Source organism: Lutra lutra, chromosome 7 (genome assembly GCF_902655055.1).
Source record: "Lutra lutra chromosome 7, mLutLut1.2, whole genome shotgun sequence".
NCBI classification, from domain to species: Eukaryota; Metazoa; Chordata; class Mammalia; order Carnivora; family Mustelidae; genus Lutra; species Lutra lutra.
The window spans coordinates 48665174-48684269 of record NC_062284.1 but is presented as its reverse complement, the minus strand read 5'-3'; the positions used below and the strand labels follow the sequence as shown (position 1 = coordinate 48684269).

Sequence of the window (19096 nt, the reverse complement as noted above, 5' to 3'; positions counted from 1 at the left end):
TGTTCTGGGTCAGCAGTGCCTTTTAGTAGCCCACCCCCCCCCCCGCCACCCTGGCTTCCTCGGTGCCCTCCAGCCTGGAGTGGGGGACCTGAATTCCGCCTACCCTCCAAATCGCCATCATGAGCCCCGCCTTTTCCAGCTGCCCCCTCCCAGTGGTACCTAGGAATCTCCACCCTGTGGTTTCACATCTGCTCAGTTGCCTGGACGCGTTCCCCAAGAGGGCCCGTCCTCAGGTACCCCCGAGGACCCGGGGCAGAGACCAGCCTGTTTCCTCCCGCGGCAGGGTACACAGTCACATCGGTCGTGTCCTCCAGGCAGGGGTGGGTGTATGTGGCTGGAGCACCCCGGTTCAACCACACGGGCAAAGCCATCCTTTTCACTATGCACAACAACAGAAGTCTCACCATCCACCAGGCGCTGCGGGGCGAGCAGGTAAGGAAGGGGGAGTCTGAGGGCAGGGGCGTGGCGGATGGGAACAGGGGAAAGGTGGAGCTGCAGAGGACTCTGGAGCTCAGCAATTTGTCCTCTGAGGTTCTTCCCAGTTGGGGGGGTGGGAGGAGCATACACCTCCTTCCTACCAGGGAGCTGGACTGTCCCTTCCCCAGAAAGCCAGGCCCTGGTCCTTGCTGCAGCAAAGAGATCCTGGGAGAATTTTCTTGCCTCCGTTTCATGGACCTCAGGTCTCTGGTGCCAAACCTCTGCCCCTGCCTGCCACCTTCTCTGGGTTCACATCCAGAGTTCAGGGTCAGAGGCAGCCTCCTGGCTCTGGATTCTCAGCTCGGGCTGCTGGGGCCCCAGGCATCCTGAGGAACAGGCATGTCACTCCAGACACCTTCACGCTGCCATCAGCGGAGGGCAGCAGCATACCCACCCACAGTGAGGCCCCCTGGGGTCACCAGGACACCCCCAGTTTCTTTCCTGTCCTTGGAATGGGAACAATGCAGAATGCTACAGCCACCAACACCACAGCCCTGCCCAGGCTGCTGTGGGAAATGCGAGGTGTTGCTCTGAGTCTCGTGGGTCATGACTACCAGTTGCAAAGCTATGATAAGAGTCACTAGAGGGGGAAAGACCAGAAAACAGGTTCTGATCCCAGACATTCCAAAAGCTGAGGAAGACAGTGGTCCTGAGAAGCCACAGAGCTTTTCCAAGGTTACACAGTGGATTCAAGGCTGGGTCAGATTTAGAACACAGGACTCTCTGGAAGCTCTCTGCCTCATGCTACCTCCTGACCCTTGATAACCTCAAAACTAGTGCATGTGTGCACACGTGCGCACGTGCACAGACACACACACACACACACACACACACCCCCCACCTGGCAGCACTCAGCATCTGTGGTCCCCTGGGCCTGAGCTGGGCCCCAGCCAGGCCCTTACCATCACTCTCAGCTCACCCTTGGCTCTGCAGGGCCAGGAACAGACCTGTCTCCTGCACCTTTTACTGCCCTTGTGAGGACAAGGTCCTCACGGGGTCTAACCTAAATCCCTCCAGCTGCAGGAGGCCATAGTTCCGGTCTCAAGGGCACTGGCAGACCAGAACCCTGCTCTGTCCCCAGGCCTCCATGCCGCCTTGCCCACACTGTGCCTGGGGCAGGCTCTTCTGGGAATCCAAAGCTAGACCTTGAGAGCTGGAGGGAATTTGCTGATGAATTTATGACATTTTTACTGCCCGGTTCCTCCTCCAACATCCGAATGAGAAACCACAGTGCTGAAGGCAGCTAAATTAAGTAGATTCCAAATCTCTGTGACCCACATAGCTGAGGCCACATAGTTAGACAAAGGAACTCCTTCCCTCCTCCCTTACTTGCTCTCTGTCTGCCTCTTAATTACCTTAGGTAGGGATAGCTCTTTCCGCACCCACCTCCAGGCTGAGATTTCCGTTTTCCTCTTTTCTGTGTTTCTATCTCATTCCTCAGTTAAAAGCTTTTAATACTTGCAGATAGATTTCTCCTGAAAGCACCCCAAGCCAGGAGGTAGCTGGAGGAGGCAGTGTCACAGGCTTGGGTATCAGACCGGAGTTTCAACTCAGTTCAGCTGTAGCCAGCCTCTGACCTTGGCCAAGTGACTCAGATTCACTGAGCTTCAGTTCATTCCCTGTGAAATGAGGACAGTGATCTCTCCTAAGGTAGCAAGGGGCTCACACAAGCCAGCTGAGGCCGTAAAGTGTGTCACATGGGGCTAGTCCATGGAAAGGGCTCCTTTATCCTTCCCTAGTGGCCCACTGGTCCAAAAAACATTTATTATATTTATTATATTATGATCATACCCAGGCCTGGAGGGGACACAGCAGGCACAGTGCCCACTCTCCGTGGGGGGAGCAAGTGCTGGTATGGGGCTGCAGAGAGCATCGAGAAGGGGTACCCATCTCAGGCAGGACGGGGCAGGGCAGGAGTCTAACAGGAAGCCACCTGAGGATGATAGACATTATTAGGCAGGAAGAAGGGGATAGGAGGGCAGACAAGAGAGAAGTATGTACAGAGGGAAGCCTGGAACCCAGCCAGGGCCTGGGGCTTTGGAGAAATCACTGGGAATGTCCAGAGAGAGTATGGGAGCCTGGGGCAGGTGGCGGAGGGACACAGAGGCTAGTGGGGGATGGAGGCAGGTCCAACAGGGTCAGGCTGAAGAATTTGGACATCCCCCTGCACCCTCTTCGAGAGCAAGGGAGTGGTGCGGTCAGCTGCTAGAGGCCACTCTGGCTGCCCATTGGGGTGGACTGGAGGGTGAGGCAGGATGTCCTTTGAGAGACGCCTCACCTGGGGAAGAAGCCTCAGAGGAGGGAAGTAAGCAGACTCAGGACAAGTCTGGTGCACACCAGGAAGGGCTGCTGGTGGGAGAGGTGGCAGTGGGACCATGGAGGACCCTCAGGTTTCAGACTGAACAAGTGGTTGGCACCCTCAGTGAAGTGGGGGGCATGGCATCCACAGGGGGAGAGGAGCCTAGTGAGTGCTCAAATGCTAAAAAGAAACCACAGTTCCCCATCTGAGGTGCTAATCCCAAAGTTCTTCGTAACATTAAACATTGAAACGAGCCAAATGTCCCACAAGAGGATTGATTATGCACCCGTGGCCCATGTGTGGTTTGGAATATCACAGAACCACCGATGATCAGCTTGTAGGAAAAAATATAACACATCAGGAAGACACTGTTCGTGATCCATTGCTTGATTTAAAAAATCAAGCTATACAAATATTACGATCCTCGATTGTTCAAGTAAAACCGTGTACGCACACACCAACAAGTCCCACACACCCTGGACAAAACAGACTAGACAAAAATGCACTCAGACATTCACGGGAGTTCCAGTAGGATGTTGGGACAATGGGTGACTTTTATCTTCTTCTTCATACTGTTTTCTGAGTTTGCTCATTTTTGTCACAAGTTTGTTGCTCACAAACAGAACAAATGGTAATCAAGACAATTTACCAATGGAAAGAAAGAAGGGGGAGGGGTGGATGACAGAAGGAGAAAAGAGGGCAAGGTGGGACCAGGTGAAAACAGGTGAGTCTGTTCCATGGGAGAGAAGGGGAGTGGGGTGTAAGAAGGGGAGGACCTTCCTCTTTGCTCACCCTGATTCTGAGGGAAAGGGTATCCCCGGCTACCCGCACATTCCAGCCCACTGCCCTTTCCCATCCCTGTGCTCTAGATAGGCTCTTACTACGGGAGTGAGATCACCTCGGTGGACATCAACGGCGATGGGATGACTGATGTCCTGCTGGTGGGCGCCCCCATGTACTTCAGTGAGGGCCGAGAGCAAGGCCGAGTGTATGTCTACAACCTGAGACAGGTACTGGGGCGGGGGAGGGGCGCCTCACCCCGGCTTTCACTTGGGAGTCCGTGAGGGAAACAGGGCTACCCCAGAGAGGCCAGCACCCGCCCGCCGCAGAGCCAGGCCGGGGACAGCAGGACCCTCCTCTGTCGCCGTGCTTAAGGAAGCCAGAGAGGGGAACTCCAGGGGGAAAATGGGGTGGAGACAGGCTGAGCCTTGTCCCACCCTGGTGTTGCAGAACCGGTTTGTTTATAACGGGACGCTGAAGGATTCCTGCAACTACCAGAATGCCCGATTCGGCTCCTCCATCGCCTCCGTTCGGGACCTCAATCAGGACTCCTACAATGACGTGGTGGTGGGAGCCCCTCTGGAGGACAACCACAGAGGAGCCATCTACATCTTCCATGGCTTCCAAGCCAGCCTCCTGAAGACGCCGAAGCAGGTAAGACCAGGGGTCCTGGCCGCTGGGGCTGGGGCATCCCGTGCGGGGATCTCTTCTGTGTCCTCCGGCAGGAAAGGATTCCAGTCTGTCCTAGCTCTACTTGCCTCAAGTCGGGATTTTGAAATGGGTGCTTTTGTCTTTGGGAGGGGTGACTTTACCATCACCCCTGTGGGCACCCTCTCCCTGCTTGACTTTGTCTCCCCGGCAACAATGAAACCCCTGGGGACCAGAATCTCCCTACAGCCCCTCACCCACCCTGCTTCCCTCAAGGGGGACCCATCTCAGGTCCCATGCTCTTGGGGTCATCATTTTTGCATACATATTTTCTTGTAAGGGGGTCTAATACACCACGGTCAGAGATGCGAGGGGGGTCTGCCAAGGAACACGGACTTACCCTTAATGGTGATCCCTTTTAAGACACAATTTCTTAATCTGAAAGGATGACTGAAGGGTTGGTGCCATCACAAACCAGGAGAGGAGATAATTTTGGGCTGGGAAAGTTTCCCAGTGGTTCCAATGGTTCCAAATGGGCTCTCTCCAATGCTCCCAATCGTAGCTTCCCTGAGGGTGGCCCTGCCCCAGCCTGTGCTAACAATGCCAGTCTCCAGCTTTCTCCTCCTACGTCCTGCAGAGAATCGCTGCCTCTGACCTGGCTCTGGGCCTCCAGTATTTTGGCTGCAGCATCCACGGGCAGCTGGACCTCAACGAGGATGGGCTCGTCGACCTGGCGGTGGGCTCCCTGGGCAACGCTGTCATTTTGTGGTTGGTTCTTCTGCTTCTCTTGGCTCTCGGGCTTTTCTGAGGGTCATGATGGACACCGGGTTTTAGAGATAGGCTTTAGGACCTTTGTCCCTTTCTTCAATCATTGTCAACCCAACCCACCCTGTTCTTGTCCTCTCGTGATGACACATTTCCTTTCTGTGGAATCACTCGTACGTGGCTTTGGAGTCCAAATCGCTCTACCCAACAGCATTCTAAGATTTTAGAGCAATCTGGTGTCCAAAAGTCCCTCTTAGAATTTGGCCTAAAAGTTCTGGCTGTTAGGGCATTTCTTCCGCTTCAGCTTTTCAGACTCCTTAAAGGGTCAGGCTGAGGATATTCTTCTCGGCCGGACGGATCCTCCTTCTCCCCAAGTGTGGCAGAATATTCCTCCCATACAGGGATCTCTTTCCCCTAAATCCCTCGGGGCTCCTCGTTTCCTTTTCCAGGGCCTCATCTATGTACCATCCCATCAGATCTTTGCCATATATCTGCATGCAGGGGTTTTCTTTACAATTAAAGTCTATAGCTCTTTAAAAAAAAAAAAAAAAGCTTTCTAAAAGTTGCTGTATTTTACTATGGGATGTGTTGGCTACTTTTTAAGCCAAAAACTGTTTAACTTTTCATGTATGTTGATGAGCTATTTTTCATTATAAATCCAATAACTTAAAGAAACATGATAAAATAACGAAAAAAATCATTCAGGGTTTCATCAGCATAACGTTACCGCTATTAGCATTGGGGCTTTTTCTTCCCCCCTACCAATCTTTTCCCACCTGCAGGTAAGTTTATATAAGCACAGTCGTATTTTTCATACGACTTTAAAAAGGCATGAAACCAAAGTGTCCCACGACCTCACAGGAAGAGCGAAGGAGTGGACATGCTTGCAGGGTCAAAAACATCACAGCACAGTTGGGAGATGCCTTAGCCCGGGTTCCCTAGAAAACAGAGCCCAAGACTGGAGCTCATGTGTAACACCCCGGGAGGAGCCTGGGCCCTAAGGCAGAGATGGGGGCAGGGGTGCTGGAGGAAAAAAGAGGAGAGGTGTGAGTGGGGGCATCCCTGAGCCAGCCAGGGCCTCACCTTCACACCGCTACTTGCTCTCTGGATCTCCCACAAGGCGGGACACACCCCGGCTTCTGGCAACAGACCATTGTAGGGGAAGAGGGAGAGCAGTGTGTCTGGGTTGTCCCTCTATCCCCTGTGGTGTCCCCAGGCCTCTAAAAGCAGCACTGGGCTACCACACACTGGGGCCACAGCCTCGCTCTGAAGGTCTGCTGCATATGTAGGGGCTCGTGGATCTTTGGAGGTGACAGCGGCAAGAGCAGTGTGGGTGGGAAAGGTATCCCCGATGTCGGTTCCAACAGCCAGGAAGCAAGACAGCTGCCCAGAATCCAGGGTACGAGGTAGACATGGCCTAACCGGTCGGTAGGGTGACACAGAAACTGGGTCCTTTACAGGAAAGAAGAGACAGACCCCCACATCCCCCAAAAGAATCACTTTGGCACAAAGGACCCATTCAAGCTCTAGATTTTGAGGTCTCAACCTAAGTGCTACCTTAGTGTGTGATGAAATTGTGGGCCAGAACCCTCCAGAAGGGTTCTGTGCTCAAACCCCATGGATCTCAAACTGCCCCATTGCAGTCAGGTGCGGAATTTTTCTCCTTTTTTTCCCCTTTCTTTTTATTTGAGTATAGGTGATGTTCATGTTCTGTTAGTTTTGTAGAGCATGGTGATTCAACAGGTTTATATGTTAACTGTAGCTTCCATCTGTCACCATATGCTGTTACAGTATCACTGACTCTGTCCTTTATGCCGTGCCTTCCATTCCCAGATTTCCACATTCCACAGCTGGAAGCGGGTACCACACACACACACACACACACACACACCGTCACAATTTTTGCCCATCCTCCCATCCCTTCCCCTCTGGGAACCTTTGGCTTGTTCTCCGTGTTTATAGGTCTGATTCTGCTTTCTGTTTGTTTATTCATTTATTTCGGTTTTTAGATTTTTTTAGGTTTTTTTAGATTTTAGATTTTTTTCACAAATAAGTGAAATCATATAGTATTTGTCTTTCTCTGTCTGACTCATTTCACTTAGCATCATACCCTCTAGGTCCACCCATGTTGTCCCACACTGGGGAGATTTGCAAAGGCTCGTAGCCCAGACTTTATCCTGACCACTTAACCCAGGATTTCTAGGCAGCCAAGTTTGAGAACCACTGATAGAAGCTATTATGCTTACACAGCTCTCTACACTGTCAAAGGGCCCCCCTCACTGACCTCCTTTGATTCCCACATCCCCCTCAGAGAGACCTTGAGACCTGCCCAAAGGCCCTGAGGAACCAGTGGAGCTGAGACTCAGATCCGAGACTCCACACAGAGAAAGGAGGAGGCACCAGCCCCCTCACGCAGGGAGCAAAACATCAGGACAGATATCAGTGTGAAAATTTGGACACATTCTAAATCACACTACACCTGCTTCTTTTTATATAAAAGCATGGTTTGGAGTGGCAGTACACTTCCTTCTCTGATTCTGTTTTTCTTACACCCATAGAAGAATAAATTTGCATGGGGTGGTGTCGGGTGGATAGGTGGGGAATCTCTAGGACAGGGCGTGGTCCTCGACTTCGGCTGCACATTGAAATCCCCAGGGAGCTTTAACACCTTGCTCTTCTAAGGGTGGTCCTGGACCAAGAGCAAGCGTCTCACTGAGGGCTTACTGGAAATGCAGCATCTGTGCCCACCTATGGGGTCAGGGTCTGCATTTTAAAGATCTGCTTCCGCCCGCCCCCACCTGCCGCCCCATGGCCCTGGAGATGTGCAAACATTAAAATTTGAGAAGCACGGCCTTCAGACAGGTGGATGCCAATTCTGATTTGATTTGATTTGACCTGAAGGGCAAACTGGGCATCGGGATTTTTTAAAACTCTCCCCATTATTCTAATGAATGTCCAGGGATAGAATGGGGAGACACAAGGAGGTCGGTGTGGTCTGCTCTGAGTACAGCTGTGAGGACATAATGAAGGGCTGGCCTTTGGGGCTGCCCTCCACCCACCTGGCACTTTTTTGCCCTATAGTGTAATATCTGGGGCCCCTCTCTGCCCTTCCCCAAAGGTCTGCAGATTCCATTTCCATCTGCGGGACCCCCTTTTTCCCCTCCCCCATCTCTGGGTCCCCGGGGCAGTGGAGCGCCCCACCCCCCAACTACTCGTTCTTCCACTCCAGGTCCCGCCCGGTGGTTCAGATCAATGCCAGTCTCCACTTCGAGCCGTCCAAGATCAACATCTTCCACAGGGACTGCAAACGCAGCGGCAGGGACGCCACCTGCCTGGCCGCCTTCCTCTGCTTCACGCCTGTCTTCCTGGCACCCCATTTCGAAACAGACACAGTCGGTAAACCAGCCCCCACCCTGCCCAGCCCCGAGCCCCAGTCTCCTCACAGACTTTGGCATTGCTCTGCTTCAAAACCTGGGCTTCTGCTGAAATGGGCTTTAAGGGCCGGGTCGCACCTTGATGACTGCACTTGCTGATCTAATTCCAAGGAGCCAAAAGGGAACAGCATGCGGGGTTAGGGTGGCGTGAGCCGCTGTGACCAACAAGGGAGAGGCCTGGGGAAGAAGGAAATAGTTGGGGTGCGAAGTTTCCATTGGAACAGAGAACTGGGAGCTGTGGAGCATACTGGGCAGCCTGGAATAGGAAGAAGTGTCCGATCCAGGAGAGGGAGCAGGAAAAGGGAGGGTCAGTTAAACACGTCCCCAGTCGCCGTGGTAATGGCTCAGAGTGGGCTCCTGGCTGCGGTAGGACGGTAGGACGTGTCCTTCTGAAGATCATCCCTTCCACCCCAGGAGGCAGCCCTGGGCCCATGCGGCCCCACGAAGTGATAGCTGCAGGTTCTGGGACCAGACTGGGCCCCGGGGCAGGAAACTGCAATTTCCAAATTTTTTTAGTCAAGGAGCAGGGCCCACCTGAGGGGTGGGGGTGGGAGTGAGAGAGAGAAAAAGGCCAGTCTGGGCGGCTGTGGTCTTCTTTCCCTTCTACCTGAAAAAGGAGAAAGATGCCAGAACCTGGCACACCTAGAGGGCTGGCGGGGTCCAGGCAAAGGGACGAAGCCTTTCCTGGTTGTAGCAAAAGATCAGCCCCATTGAAGGCAAGGAGTCTGTAGGCCTTAAATCCCAGAATGGAGTCTTGGGTTCGAGGAGCCGCGGGGAGGGAACTGTGGCTTGTGGAGGCTCTGAGCAAGGCCTGACAGGATAACCCGGGAAAGTGAAGGAAAGGAGAGCTGGGGAGGCCTAGCCCTCCAGCGGGGGCTCAAATGAGGGCAACGCCCTGGCCCCTCATCCTATCTCCTCTCCCACCATGTTCCTTTCTCCTGTATTTCTTCCTCTTTCTCTCTCCCTTCGCGGTCAGGCCCCCCTTCACTCCTCCTGCTTCTGCCTCTCCTCTCTTTGGCTCCTTCTTTTTCTCCTTTCTCACTTCATCACTCGTGCTCTGGATGGGAGTTTCCCACCCATACTAGGCCTCTTGAGGGGAGAAGAGCAGTTTTCCCAGACCAGCCTAGAGGGCTTCCTGGAGGAGGCTGGCTTTCAGGAGGCTCTCTTAGAAAACAGGCCAGGAGTCTCAGAGGGCCCCGTGGCTCCACCTTCCTGCTTTTGCCCTCTCTCTCCTGCAGGCGTCAGGTACAATGCTACCATGGATGAGAGGCGATACGCGCCACGGGCCCACCTCGACGAGGGCGGGGACCGGTACACCAACAGAGCCGTCCTGCTCTACTCAGGCCAGGAACACTGTGAGCGGATCAACTTCCATGTCTTGGTGAGCTTGACACCCAGCAGCCCCACCAGCCGGGAGCAAGCTACCACAGGAAGGGCCACAGAGCTGGAGGAGGAATTGCCACGGGAGAGCCAGAGAGTTCAGAGGGCACCAGTCTGGTTCCGAGCCCCCAGCAGACCTCAGGAGGCCCGGCCAGGGTGCAGAGTCCTGGACCTTGGCCGCACCATACTCACGCTACTGAGACACGGTATCCTGTGGTACCCTCTCCGAACTCCCTTCTTCCCCAGCACTCAGATGCCCACTGTTCATTTAGCAGGGGGTGAGATCTGAGGCGGGAGGTGGGCTCGGTGAGGTCTCACAGAGGAAACAGGGGTCAGCCGGCGGGGCCGTGGTTGGAGGGGATGGAAGCAGGCGTTGGCTAAAGTGGAGGTAAGACAGGCCCCTGGTGGGGACGAGCCAGGAAAGGAACTGACTGTGGCCCGCCTGGCAGAGGTGGAGAAGCAGCAGGGGCCTGGTGCCTGGTTTCATGGATAAGGAAGAGATGAGAAGTTTGCCCCATCCAGAAATTCCAGATACCTAGGCCACAGCTCTGGCCTTGGAACACAAGCAGGGGGCACTCTGAGCCCCCTCCTGCCCCCTTTAGTTCAAAGGGCAAAAGTCAGAAAGATGAACAGATGTGGGAAGTCCTCCTGTCAGTTAATATGGGGTCCCCTCTGATGTGTTCGTGTACCGGTTCTCAAAGTGTGGTCCCCCAGACCAGCAGCAGCAGCCCCATCACATGGGAACTTGTTAGAAATGCGTGGTTTCTTTCTTTCTTTCTTTTTTTAAGATTTTATTCATTTGAGAGAGAAAGAGAGAGGGCACAAGCATGGGGGGCAGGGCAGAGGAAGAGGGAGAAGCAGACTCCCCACTGAGCAGGGAGTCCCACATGGGGCTCAATCCCAGGACCCCAGAATCATGACCTGAACCGAAAGCAGACGCCCAACCAACTGAGCCACCCAGGTGCCCCAGAAATGCATGTTTTCAAGCCCCACACCAGACCCACCAAATCAAGAGCTCTGGGGGTGGGCTCAGCCCTCAGTGTGTTGCCGGGGCCCCCCTCAGGATTCTGACACAAGTTCAAGTTGGAGAGCCGCTGCCTTGATACAAAGAAGCCAGTCAAGTCAGGATTCGGGGAGGTTTTGTAGGCATTTCTAAGCGTCTCCTTCTTTACCCTCTGCACCTGGACCCAGCCGAACAGCTCCAGTTTTGCTCACACATTTGTTCATTCATTGACTCGGCACACCCATGAACCCTGTCACAATGCTGCGGCTGGGCCCCAAGCTCCTGAAGAAGGCGGAGGCCGGCACACAGAGATAGTTCAAATGCCATGCGAGAAGAAGTGGGCTGTGCACACTGGATGGTGGGGGCTGCCTGGGCCCCCAGAGGCCGAGGTGCCAGGGGATGGGTGCCCAGCCTTGAAGGCTGAGCGGGGCCTTGCTGAACCTCCAGCCACCCAGCGTGCTTCTCCATCCTGGCCTCACCCTGAGACTGGCAGGGAGGCTGCCCTCCCGCCTGCGGGACATAGCAGTTTTCTCTCATGGTTCTGGCCCAGAAACAGGTGCTCCGTGCCCCCTCACCCTGTCCTCATCTCCTCCCACACAGGACACCGCTGACTACGTGAAGCCAGTGACATTCTGGGTAGAGTACTCCCTGGAGGATCCCGACCACGGCCCCGTGCTGGACGACGGCTGGCCCACCACCCTCCGAGTCTCGGTACATCCCCCAGCACAGGGCACACAACCTGGGCACTCCGTTCCCCACCCCCACCTCCTCCCCGAAGCCCAGATCCAGAGGGCCCCAGGTACAAAGGACTCCTTCCCCTACCTCTGGGAACACACTGAGGGAAAGGACGGGGCCTTTCCTGTTCGAGGATCCCCCGTATCTCCAGCATAGGGGGAGACCTGGACAGTCCTGGAGAATCACAGAACCAGAAGGGATCTTAGGGCTCGATCACCTGCTTCCCTTATGAGCAGGTGAGGGCACTGGGGCCCAGAGCATGGGAGTCAGCCACCCAGAGCCTGCCCTGCAGCTGGGTCTGTCCCCCTCAACCACAGTTCCTGATCCCTGGCTCTAGTGGCATCGGAACTTTCTGGTATAGAGCACTCACACGCTCCTCCCACCTGCAATTCATGGTTTATTTCTACCTGAACTGTGCTAGGAGAGCAGGCGAAATTCATGAAATCAATATCTAATTCCCGAACCTTGAGGAGCAGCAAGGCTTCCGAAATCCCCTCTCTGCTCCCATTCACCCCCACCTTCCCTGCCCTCCCAGACCCCACTGCCCAGCCCCCGACCCTCACACCTTCCCTCTTTTCTCCTGATTCCGCATCCCTCACGTATAAGAGAGGCTGTCTCATGCAGTTCGAGAAGGGGGGGAATGGACTGGCCGAAATGGAGACGTCGTCAGTGACGGGTGCATGAGTCACTACTGTTCCCCGCCGCAGTAATTACAGAGACACTAGGGCGAATGAACGAGAATCTGCCAGGCGATCCACGAGTGAGTCAAAGCCCATGTTGCAGATTGATGCGAAAGTCTCATTCTGCCCCACACTGACAATCCCAGTGCAGGCTACCAGTTAGGGCTGGAGGCCAGGGCGAAGACAGGAGTGAGCTCAGAGGAGGTGTCGCTGAGCAACCAGAGGACAAGCCAGGAAGACTTCCCGGAGAGGGCGGCTTTCAGCCAGACCCTAAGGAATAGACCAGATTCAGATACGCGGGGATGGGAAGAGTGGCCTTCCACTCCGGGAGAGCTGGCAATATGACCAAGGGATGGCAGCAAGAGAGGCAGGCTGAAGAGAATGTGTAAAGAGAAAAAAAATTAAAAAGGAGGAATAATCTGGGTCCTATTATCAAGGGCTTCAGATAGCAGCTAAATTTCTAAAAAAAAAAAAAAAAAAGAAAGAAAGAAAGAAAGAAAAAAATCTTGTTAATCTGGATTTCTAACCTCTCCCCATTTCTAGCACATGAGAGACATTCTGCCCAGCGCTCTTCTGCAAATTTTTAGTTAGCATCCGCTCGGCGCTAGCTCTGGTACAGCCCTGCAGTATCTCGCTTCCTGGAGGATGAGCTGTTCCACATAATTGAGTGTAGCAGCTGCTTATCACATTAATTATTCCTTTTAATCAATTGGATGGAAATGTTCTGAAGGTGATAGGACAGTTTGCACCCTTTGTAGGCAGGAGGCTGGGTGGGCGTGGGGGCATCTTATCGGAGACTTGAAATCGCCGAGGTGAACGTGGGTACTAGGGTTCAGTGAGGCACCTGGGGGTGACCAGTGTTTTCCACTACGTCCCACCACTGGATGGCCTCCCTCCGCCCTCCTTTGTATGGCTCTGCTGCCCTCTCTGCTTTTAGCTGCAAATCCACCGTGCAACGGGGCAGCTGGGGGCTGCAGGTGGATGTGGGTGAGGCTCAGGGGCGCACCTTTGAGAAAGGTCCATGAATTTCAGGTCTGTGTGGGCTTGGTTTCCCCTCCCCTGGGTTTCCGCTGTACCCTCGGGAGGGACAGTTGTACTCCTCAGCTCCTGACCTGAACGCTTACCTGCTCGCTGAGCACTTGGACCCGGAAGGACTACAGGACCACAGAACCAAACTCAACTTCACCCTTCCATTTATAAATGAATGGTGCAGCCCTCCTTCCAGACACTAAAAAGGGACTTGTCCACGTCCTGGGCCCTTTGGCCCCTTAGCGCTGATGAACTCCAGGTCCTATGGACACCACCTCTGGCAGTCCTGACTTGTTGTCTCCTCTCCACACCCTTACCCCCCAACACCATCATCATCTCTTGCCTGAACACTGAAGCAGCCTCCTCAGTGGCCTCCCTGACTCTAGCCTTGATCCCTCCAGTCCATCCACCCACAGCGGCCACAGCGAGCCTTCAGCATGCAGGTCTGACGGGATACTGCCCTGCCTACAGCAGTCAGTGATTCCTGTCACCTGCAAAGAATGACCCCAATTCCCTAGAAGAACTGACTCCAATCATCTCTCCATCCTCCCCATCCCAAAATGCAGCAATGCTAAACCACCCAGCATTTCCCAAACTCACCATGCTGCTTCATGCCTCAGACCTTTGCACAGGCTCGTCCTTCCCCCCGACTTCTCCATCTCCCTGGTCACCCAGCTAACATGGTCATCCTTCAGAACTCTGACTTACTGTCTCTTCCCTGAAGCCTTCTCTGACCATGTACAGGCCAAAATGATTGTTTCCTCCCCTCTGCCTCTCTTTTCCACACACAGATTTCTAAATTTTTTTTTGTACTTTACACGCTGTAATTATTTATCCAGCACTCTTCCCCATGAGCTGAGAGCGGAAGCTGTGTCTTCCTCATCCTGTACCGCCAGTACCTAAGACCTTGCCCGCAACACAGATGATCCTTAAAAACCTGCTGGGTGGGTGTGGGTATTCTGAGCTCAGCTGAGAACTGAAGGAGACCCAGGAGCTGCTGAGTTTGGAGCCATGTTTTAAAGAAGGGAGTACTGTGCAAAAGCAGGAGAAACAGCAGGGTGGCGTCTGTGAGGAGGGCAGAGAAGACGAAGCCCATGTCTAATGTGGTGGAGAGGGGAGCCGGCGTGCTATGGGGGTGAGGGCCGGTTGGCAGCAAAGACAACCAACCAGCCACCCCGCCCTGACTTTCCCTGGCACAGGTGCCCTTCTGGAACGGCTGCAATGAGGACGAGCACTGTGTCCCTGACCTCCTGCTGGATGCCCGCAGTGACCTGCCCACGGCCATGTGAGTTGGCTCCTCCCTGCCCCTGCCCTGACTCCGTTCCTTCTGCCGCGAGTAGACCTGGGGCTCCCCAAGCCCTGAGTGCTGCCTGCATATCATTCTTGGAGGCAGCATGGCTCAAACACAGAACGTGGAGCCTGGGTTTAGCCCAGGCTCTGCCTCTAATTCCTGTGTGACTTCAGGCACGTCCCTTCCCTCTCTGGGCCTCAGTTACTTCCTCTGCAAAATGAAAAATAAAATACTCATCTATCCAAACTCCTCAAACTTCATTTAGGAAAAGGAATCCTTTCTTTGGAGTCTTTACTACCAAACAGATGAAAGGTGGAGACTAGGACCAGTGATCCTGGTTGCTCACTCTCCTAGCCCCCAACTAGGTGACCTGTGGGCCCAGTGATGAACTGCTTGAGCTAAGGAGACAAAGCAGGTGGATGAGCAGGGTGCCCACAATCTACTGGAAGAAAAAAAAAAAAAGAATTAGTATACAGGGAAAAATAATGAGAAATGTCCTCTTTAAAATTTATGTCATTTATTTTCAAGTTATCCATCCTCTACCTTTACCCAACTATGATATGACTGAGCTAGAAAGCATATACAATAAGTAGAAATAACACAGACAAACCCTGTAGAAGGATGAAGAAGCAAACCGTCTAGCCATCCAGGCTACTCATCAAGATAGTCTCTTCATTTAGCTCTGAGCTTCCTGGTAGCCAAAGCCAAAAGGGAAACACGCTGAGAAGAGCAGGGAGGCCTGGCCCCGCCCTCCCCATTCCATGTGCCTGGCCCCGGGTGGGCTCTGTCCCACAGGGAGTACTGCCAGAGGGTCCTGGGCAAGACCACGCAGGACTGCTCCGCTTACACGCTGTCCTTCGACACCACGGTCTTCATCATCGAGAGCACACGCCGGCGGGTTGCTGTGGAGGCCGTGCTGGAGAACAGAGGCGAGAATGCCTACAGCACGGTGCTAAATATTTCGCAGTCAACAAACCTGCAGTTTGCCAGCTTGATCCAGAAGGTAAGACCTCAACTATGGGCCTGGCCTGCCTGAGGCTAAGGGCAGAGACAGGAAGGGAAGGTTCCAGCCAAGGGGACTGGTGAGCTGCACGTTACAGCCACCAGGAGCTTACAGATCCCTGTGGCCAGGCTTCTCCCAGAGGTTCCACCGGCTCTGGTCTGGGGCCACGCCCACATCAGCATGCTTTGAAAGCATCCCGGAGGGCAAGGTCAGCGTGCAGCAGGGGTAGAGCCACTGGGATAGGGGGGTCTGAGGCCTTCCTGAGTGTGGGGAGGAATGTCCTTTAGCCTGTGTCCTTGGCCCTCATTAGGGACACACACACATGCGCGCACACACGCACAGCCACACACACCCCACACGGGTGTACACCAGCTAATACAGCCCCCTGCCCACAGTTCATCCTTCGGGCTTTCTCAAAAGAGCCCTTCTCACAAGAACCGGAACAGTTTATTCCAAACTTTAACATTTCCTATCATGCCAGAGACTGAGACAAAGAGGGGTGGACGGGGCCTGACCAGGACCACACAGCTAGTAAGTGGCAGAGGGGTTCCTGGGCCTGCACTTCAGGGCAGGGCTTTGTCCTCATGTCACATGCTCTGGAGGGCCTTCCCGAAGCCCCAGAAGGCCGCACGGGCTCCCCCAGCCCCACGCAGCTCCCCAGCAGGGCCCTGCATGCGTTCCAAGGGAATTCACAGTGCCTGAGTGTTGGCCTGTGGTGACCCTGAACTCCGCAGGGCTCGAGCCCAGAGAAGTCCCTGAGACAGGGTCATTGACTCAACCCAGGACATCACTGTCATGTGGAGCGGGGGGCGGTCCCAGCTCCCCTCAGACAGTCTCTGCCCCTAAGGATCTCAGAGCATCCGTGTGGAGCCCTGAGTGCTGGGTGGGGCAGACATGGGACCCCTCTGTCTCTGCCAGGCAATCCCTCCATCAGGCCCCGGGGCTGGGCCCCACAGCCAAGCCCCCTGCAACCGCAAGTAAAGATGGGCAGCCCATGTGATAGCCCTCCTTCCAAGTCCTGTCCCGCCCAGAGATTTTGGCATCTGTCTGACTTGGGGTACTTAGGGGAAACAGAGCCCCAAACCCACATCCACCTTTCACTACTTCCCTGGTCCAGACGCTACAGTGCCATGCCTATTCATAAGCCCAGGGGGCAGTCTTCGTGGGATTTTGTGTCTGTAGCACAGAAGGGCTTTGAGGACTGTGGAGGGCAAAGAGAAGCAGGCAGCGGGCAGCGTGTTCTAGAAAGGGCTGCATCCACACATGCAGCGGGGTTGGGGGGGTAGTGGGGAGGGCGCGTGTGTGTAGGGATAGCCCACAACCTGGCTCTGCCCATCCAGCCCCAGCCCAGGAGCTGCTCACAGCTGGGAGACCAGCACTACTCTCCCTAGGCTGCCCTCTATCCCACCATCCAGCCAAGGGGAACGCTAGTGGAGGAAGCACCCCCGCCCCAGCCAGTCACAGATGTGTTAGTCTGATCATGTGCACTTTGTACACACACATGCAAAAGCACACAGACCTGCCTGTGCATCCAAGGAAACCCACCTGTTCCTCATGCCTGCCACAGGGCACACACAAGCGGAGTCTACACAGACATGCCTTTCCATCCACATGTGTATATGCATACCCAAAGATACACACAAGGACACACAGCCACCCAGCAGTGTCAAGCTAGAGCGCTGTGGGCGAGTCCCCTCCCTCAGGACCCTAGCGGAGGGGACCCCAGTGCTTGCCCAGCAGGGCCCCAGCTCAGAGAGGCCCAGGAGCCAGGCGGTGATTCCCCCTCAAAGCCACTGCCTCCCGTGTCTCCAGGGCCCCTGGGGTCCCAGCTTCCTTCCAAGGTCTGTGGTACTGCTCTGGTGTAGGTGGTGGGGTGCGGCATGGGTGGTCCCCAGGCCCAGGTCTCCGGCCCTCCTAACAGCTGCCCGCGGTGCTCCCCACCCTCCCCCAGGATGACTCAGATGGCAGCATCGAGTGCGTGAACGAGGAGAGGAGACTCCACAAGAAAGTCTGCAATGTCAGCTACCCCTTCTTCAGGGCCAAGGCCAAGGTTGAGGCTGGGGGCAGTGTGGGGGCGGGACCGGGTGGGTACTGGGAGGCACTAGGGAGGCAAGGGAAATGGAAATGAACAGAGGGGAAAACGGGGGAGAGATGGAGAAGCCTGAGCATGGCTTTTAAGTATGCTAGTTTTTTTCTCCCAGGAAATGACACTCACAGGACCTAACTAGCCAGCCCACCCCCAAGAGAGCATCCAGGCTCTTCATCTCAGGGGAACACCACCACTCCCACCACCTCCTGGCCAGTTATCCCTTTATCCTTTATCCTAACACACTTTTTCCAAGTCCAGCTTCTCTCAACCTATTATGTGCACGGGGAAAGATTGGGAGAAAAATTAACGTTTTGTGAGCACTTATCATGTGCTTAAAAGGGCAAGTGGAAAGTGGGTAGGGTATGTGAAGGGAGAAGCAAATTCCCCAGGAAAGAGAATCCCCAGATTCCAAACTCCAGATCACGTAGCATTTGTCCATCTCTACGGGGCACTGGGTAGCCACTGAAGGTTCTGGAGCAAGAAAAGACCCAAATGAGACTAGGCTACTTGTAGAGCTGGAATCAGACAGAAGGGAGCTTAAGGCAAGAGTCAGGGAGAGTGACAGCTTGTTCCCAGGATCGGGGTCTGCAAGGCTGGGGGAGATAGGGGGAATCCTTGCCTCCCCACTGGGACACAAGTCAAGAATGGGGCCCCAAGTTCTCCTTGGGAAATCCCACGAAGCAGATCTGGGAAGAACATGAGGTCTGGGCAAAGCCCCTGTAATGTCCCCAGCGTCGGGTGGGAGGTGGCGAGGAGGGTCAGAGGTCATAGCGCCACAGTCAGGAGACCCAGGCTACAGTCCTGGGCCAAGGCCAAGGGAAGCACAGGACCAGACCATCAGAGTGGTGGGAGGACCGCTGGACCAGGAGGCAGGTGCCTTATTGAACTGCTGGGTGCCCGAGGCAGTCTTCGCCCTTCTGCTTCTTCTTCGCCCACAGGAAGAAGGGGCCGCTGAGGCAGTCCTCCTGCTGGCTTCCAGCCCTGTACCCTGTGGTTCATGGGGATGAACCCCTTCCCACCATCAAGTTCCCCACCCAGGAATTCCCACAGGATCCTGAAATTGGACCTGCTGCCTTCTAGTTGCCTGTAGTTCAAAACAAAAAGGAATTCAAGGGGAGAAGAGCTGGTCCCTTAGCCAAGAAACCCCGTCAGAGGAGCTGTTGTCTGTGGCTGTGTCCCCAGGTCCTGAGCTCAGCTCACATCACTCTGGCACCTGGTCCTCCAGGCACCCCAGGCAACAGCTACCCACTCACCCCCCCGCCCGGGGGGGACAAGGGCAGGGGCAGGGAGGGGCAGGCTGGCCATGCCCAGACCTGCAGTTCCCAGACACCCCAGCTCCAGCAACTGGACCTCTTCCTCGCAGGTGGCTTTCCGGCTGGATTTTGAGTTCAGCAAATCCATCTTCCTGCACCACCTGGAGATCCGGCTCACCGCTGGCAGGTCTGGGCCTCGTCTGCTCCTTCCGCCCTTGCTGGGCTCTGCT

At 54.8% G+C, this 19096-nt stretch overlaps 1 protein-coding gene across 1 annotated transcript in view; it reads left to right on the top strand.

The window, feature by feature from the left end:
- ITGA11 (integrin subunit alpha 11) overlaps nucleotides 1–19096 on the top strand; it is a 109109-nt gene that overhangs the window by 79210 nt on the left and 10803 nt on the right. The window contains exons 12-22 of the mRNA XM_047738453.1: nucleotides 284–432; nucleotides 3646–3786; nucleotides 4007–4210; nucleotides 4842–4972; nucleotides 8199–8365; nucleotides 9642–9784; nucleotides 11387–11497; nucleotides 14430–14515; nucleotides 15317–15524; nucleotides 17476–17574; nucleotides 18977–19053. Of these exons, the coding sequence (XP_047594409.1) occupies nucleotides 284–432; nucleotides 3646–3786; nucleotides 4007–4210; nucleotides 4842–4972; nucleotides 8199–8365; nucleotides 9642–9784; nucleotides 11387–11497; nucleotides 14430–14515; nucleotides 15317–15524; nucleotides 17476–17574; nucleotides 18977–19053 (1516 nt within the window). The remainder of the gene's footprint in view (nucleotides 1–283; nucleotides 433–3645; nucleotides 3787–4006; nucleotides 4211–4841; nucleotides 4973–8198; nucleotides 8366–9641; nucleotides 9785–11386; nucleotides 11498–14429; nucleotides 14516–15316; nucleotides 15525–17475; nucleotides 17575–18976; nucleotides 19054–19096) is intronic.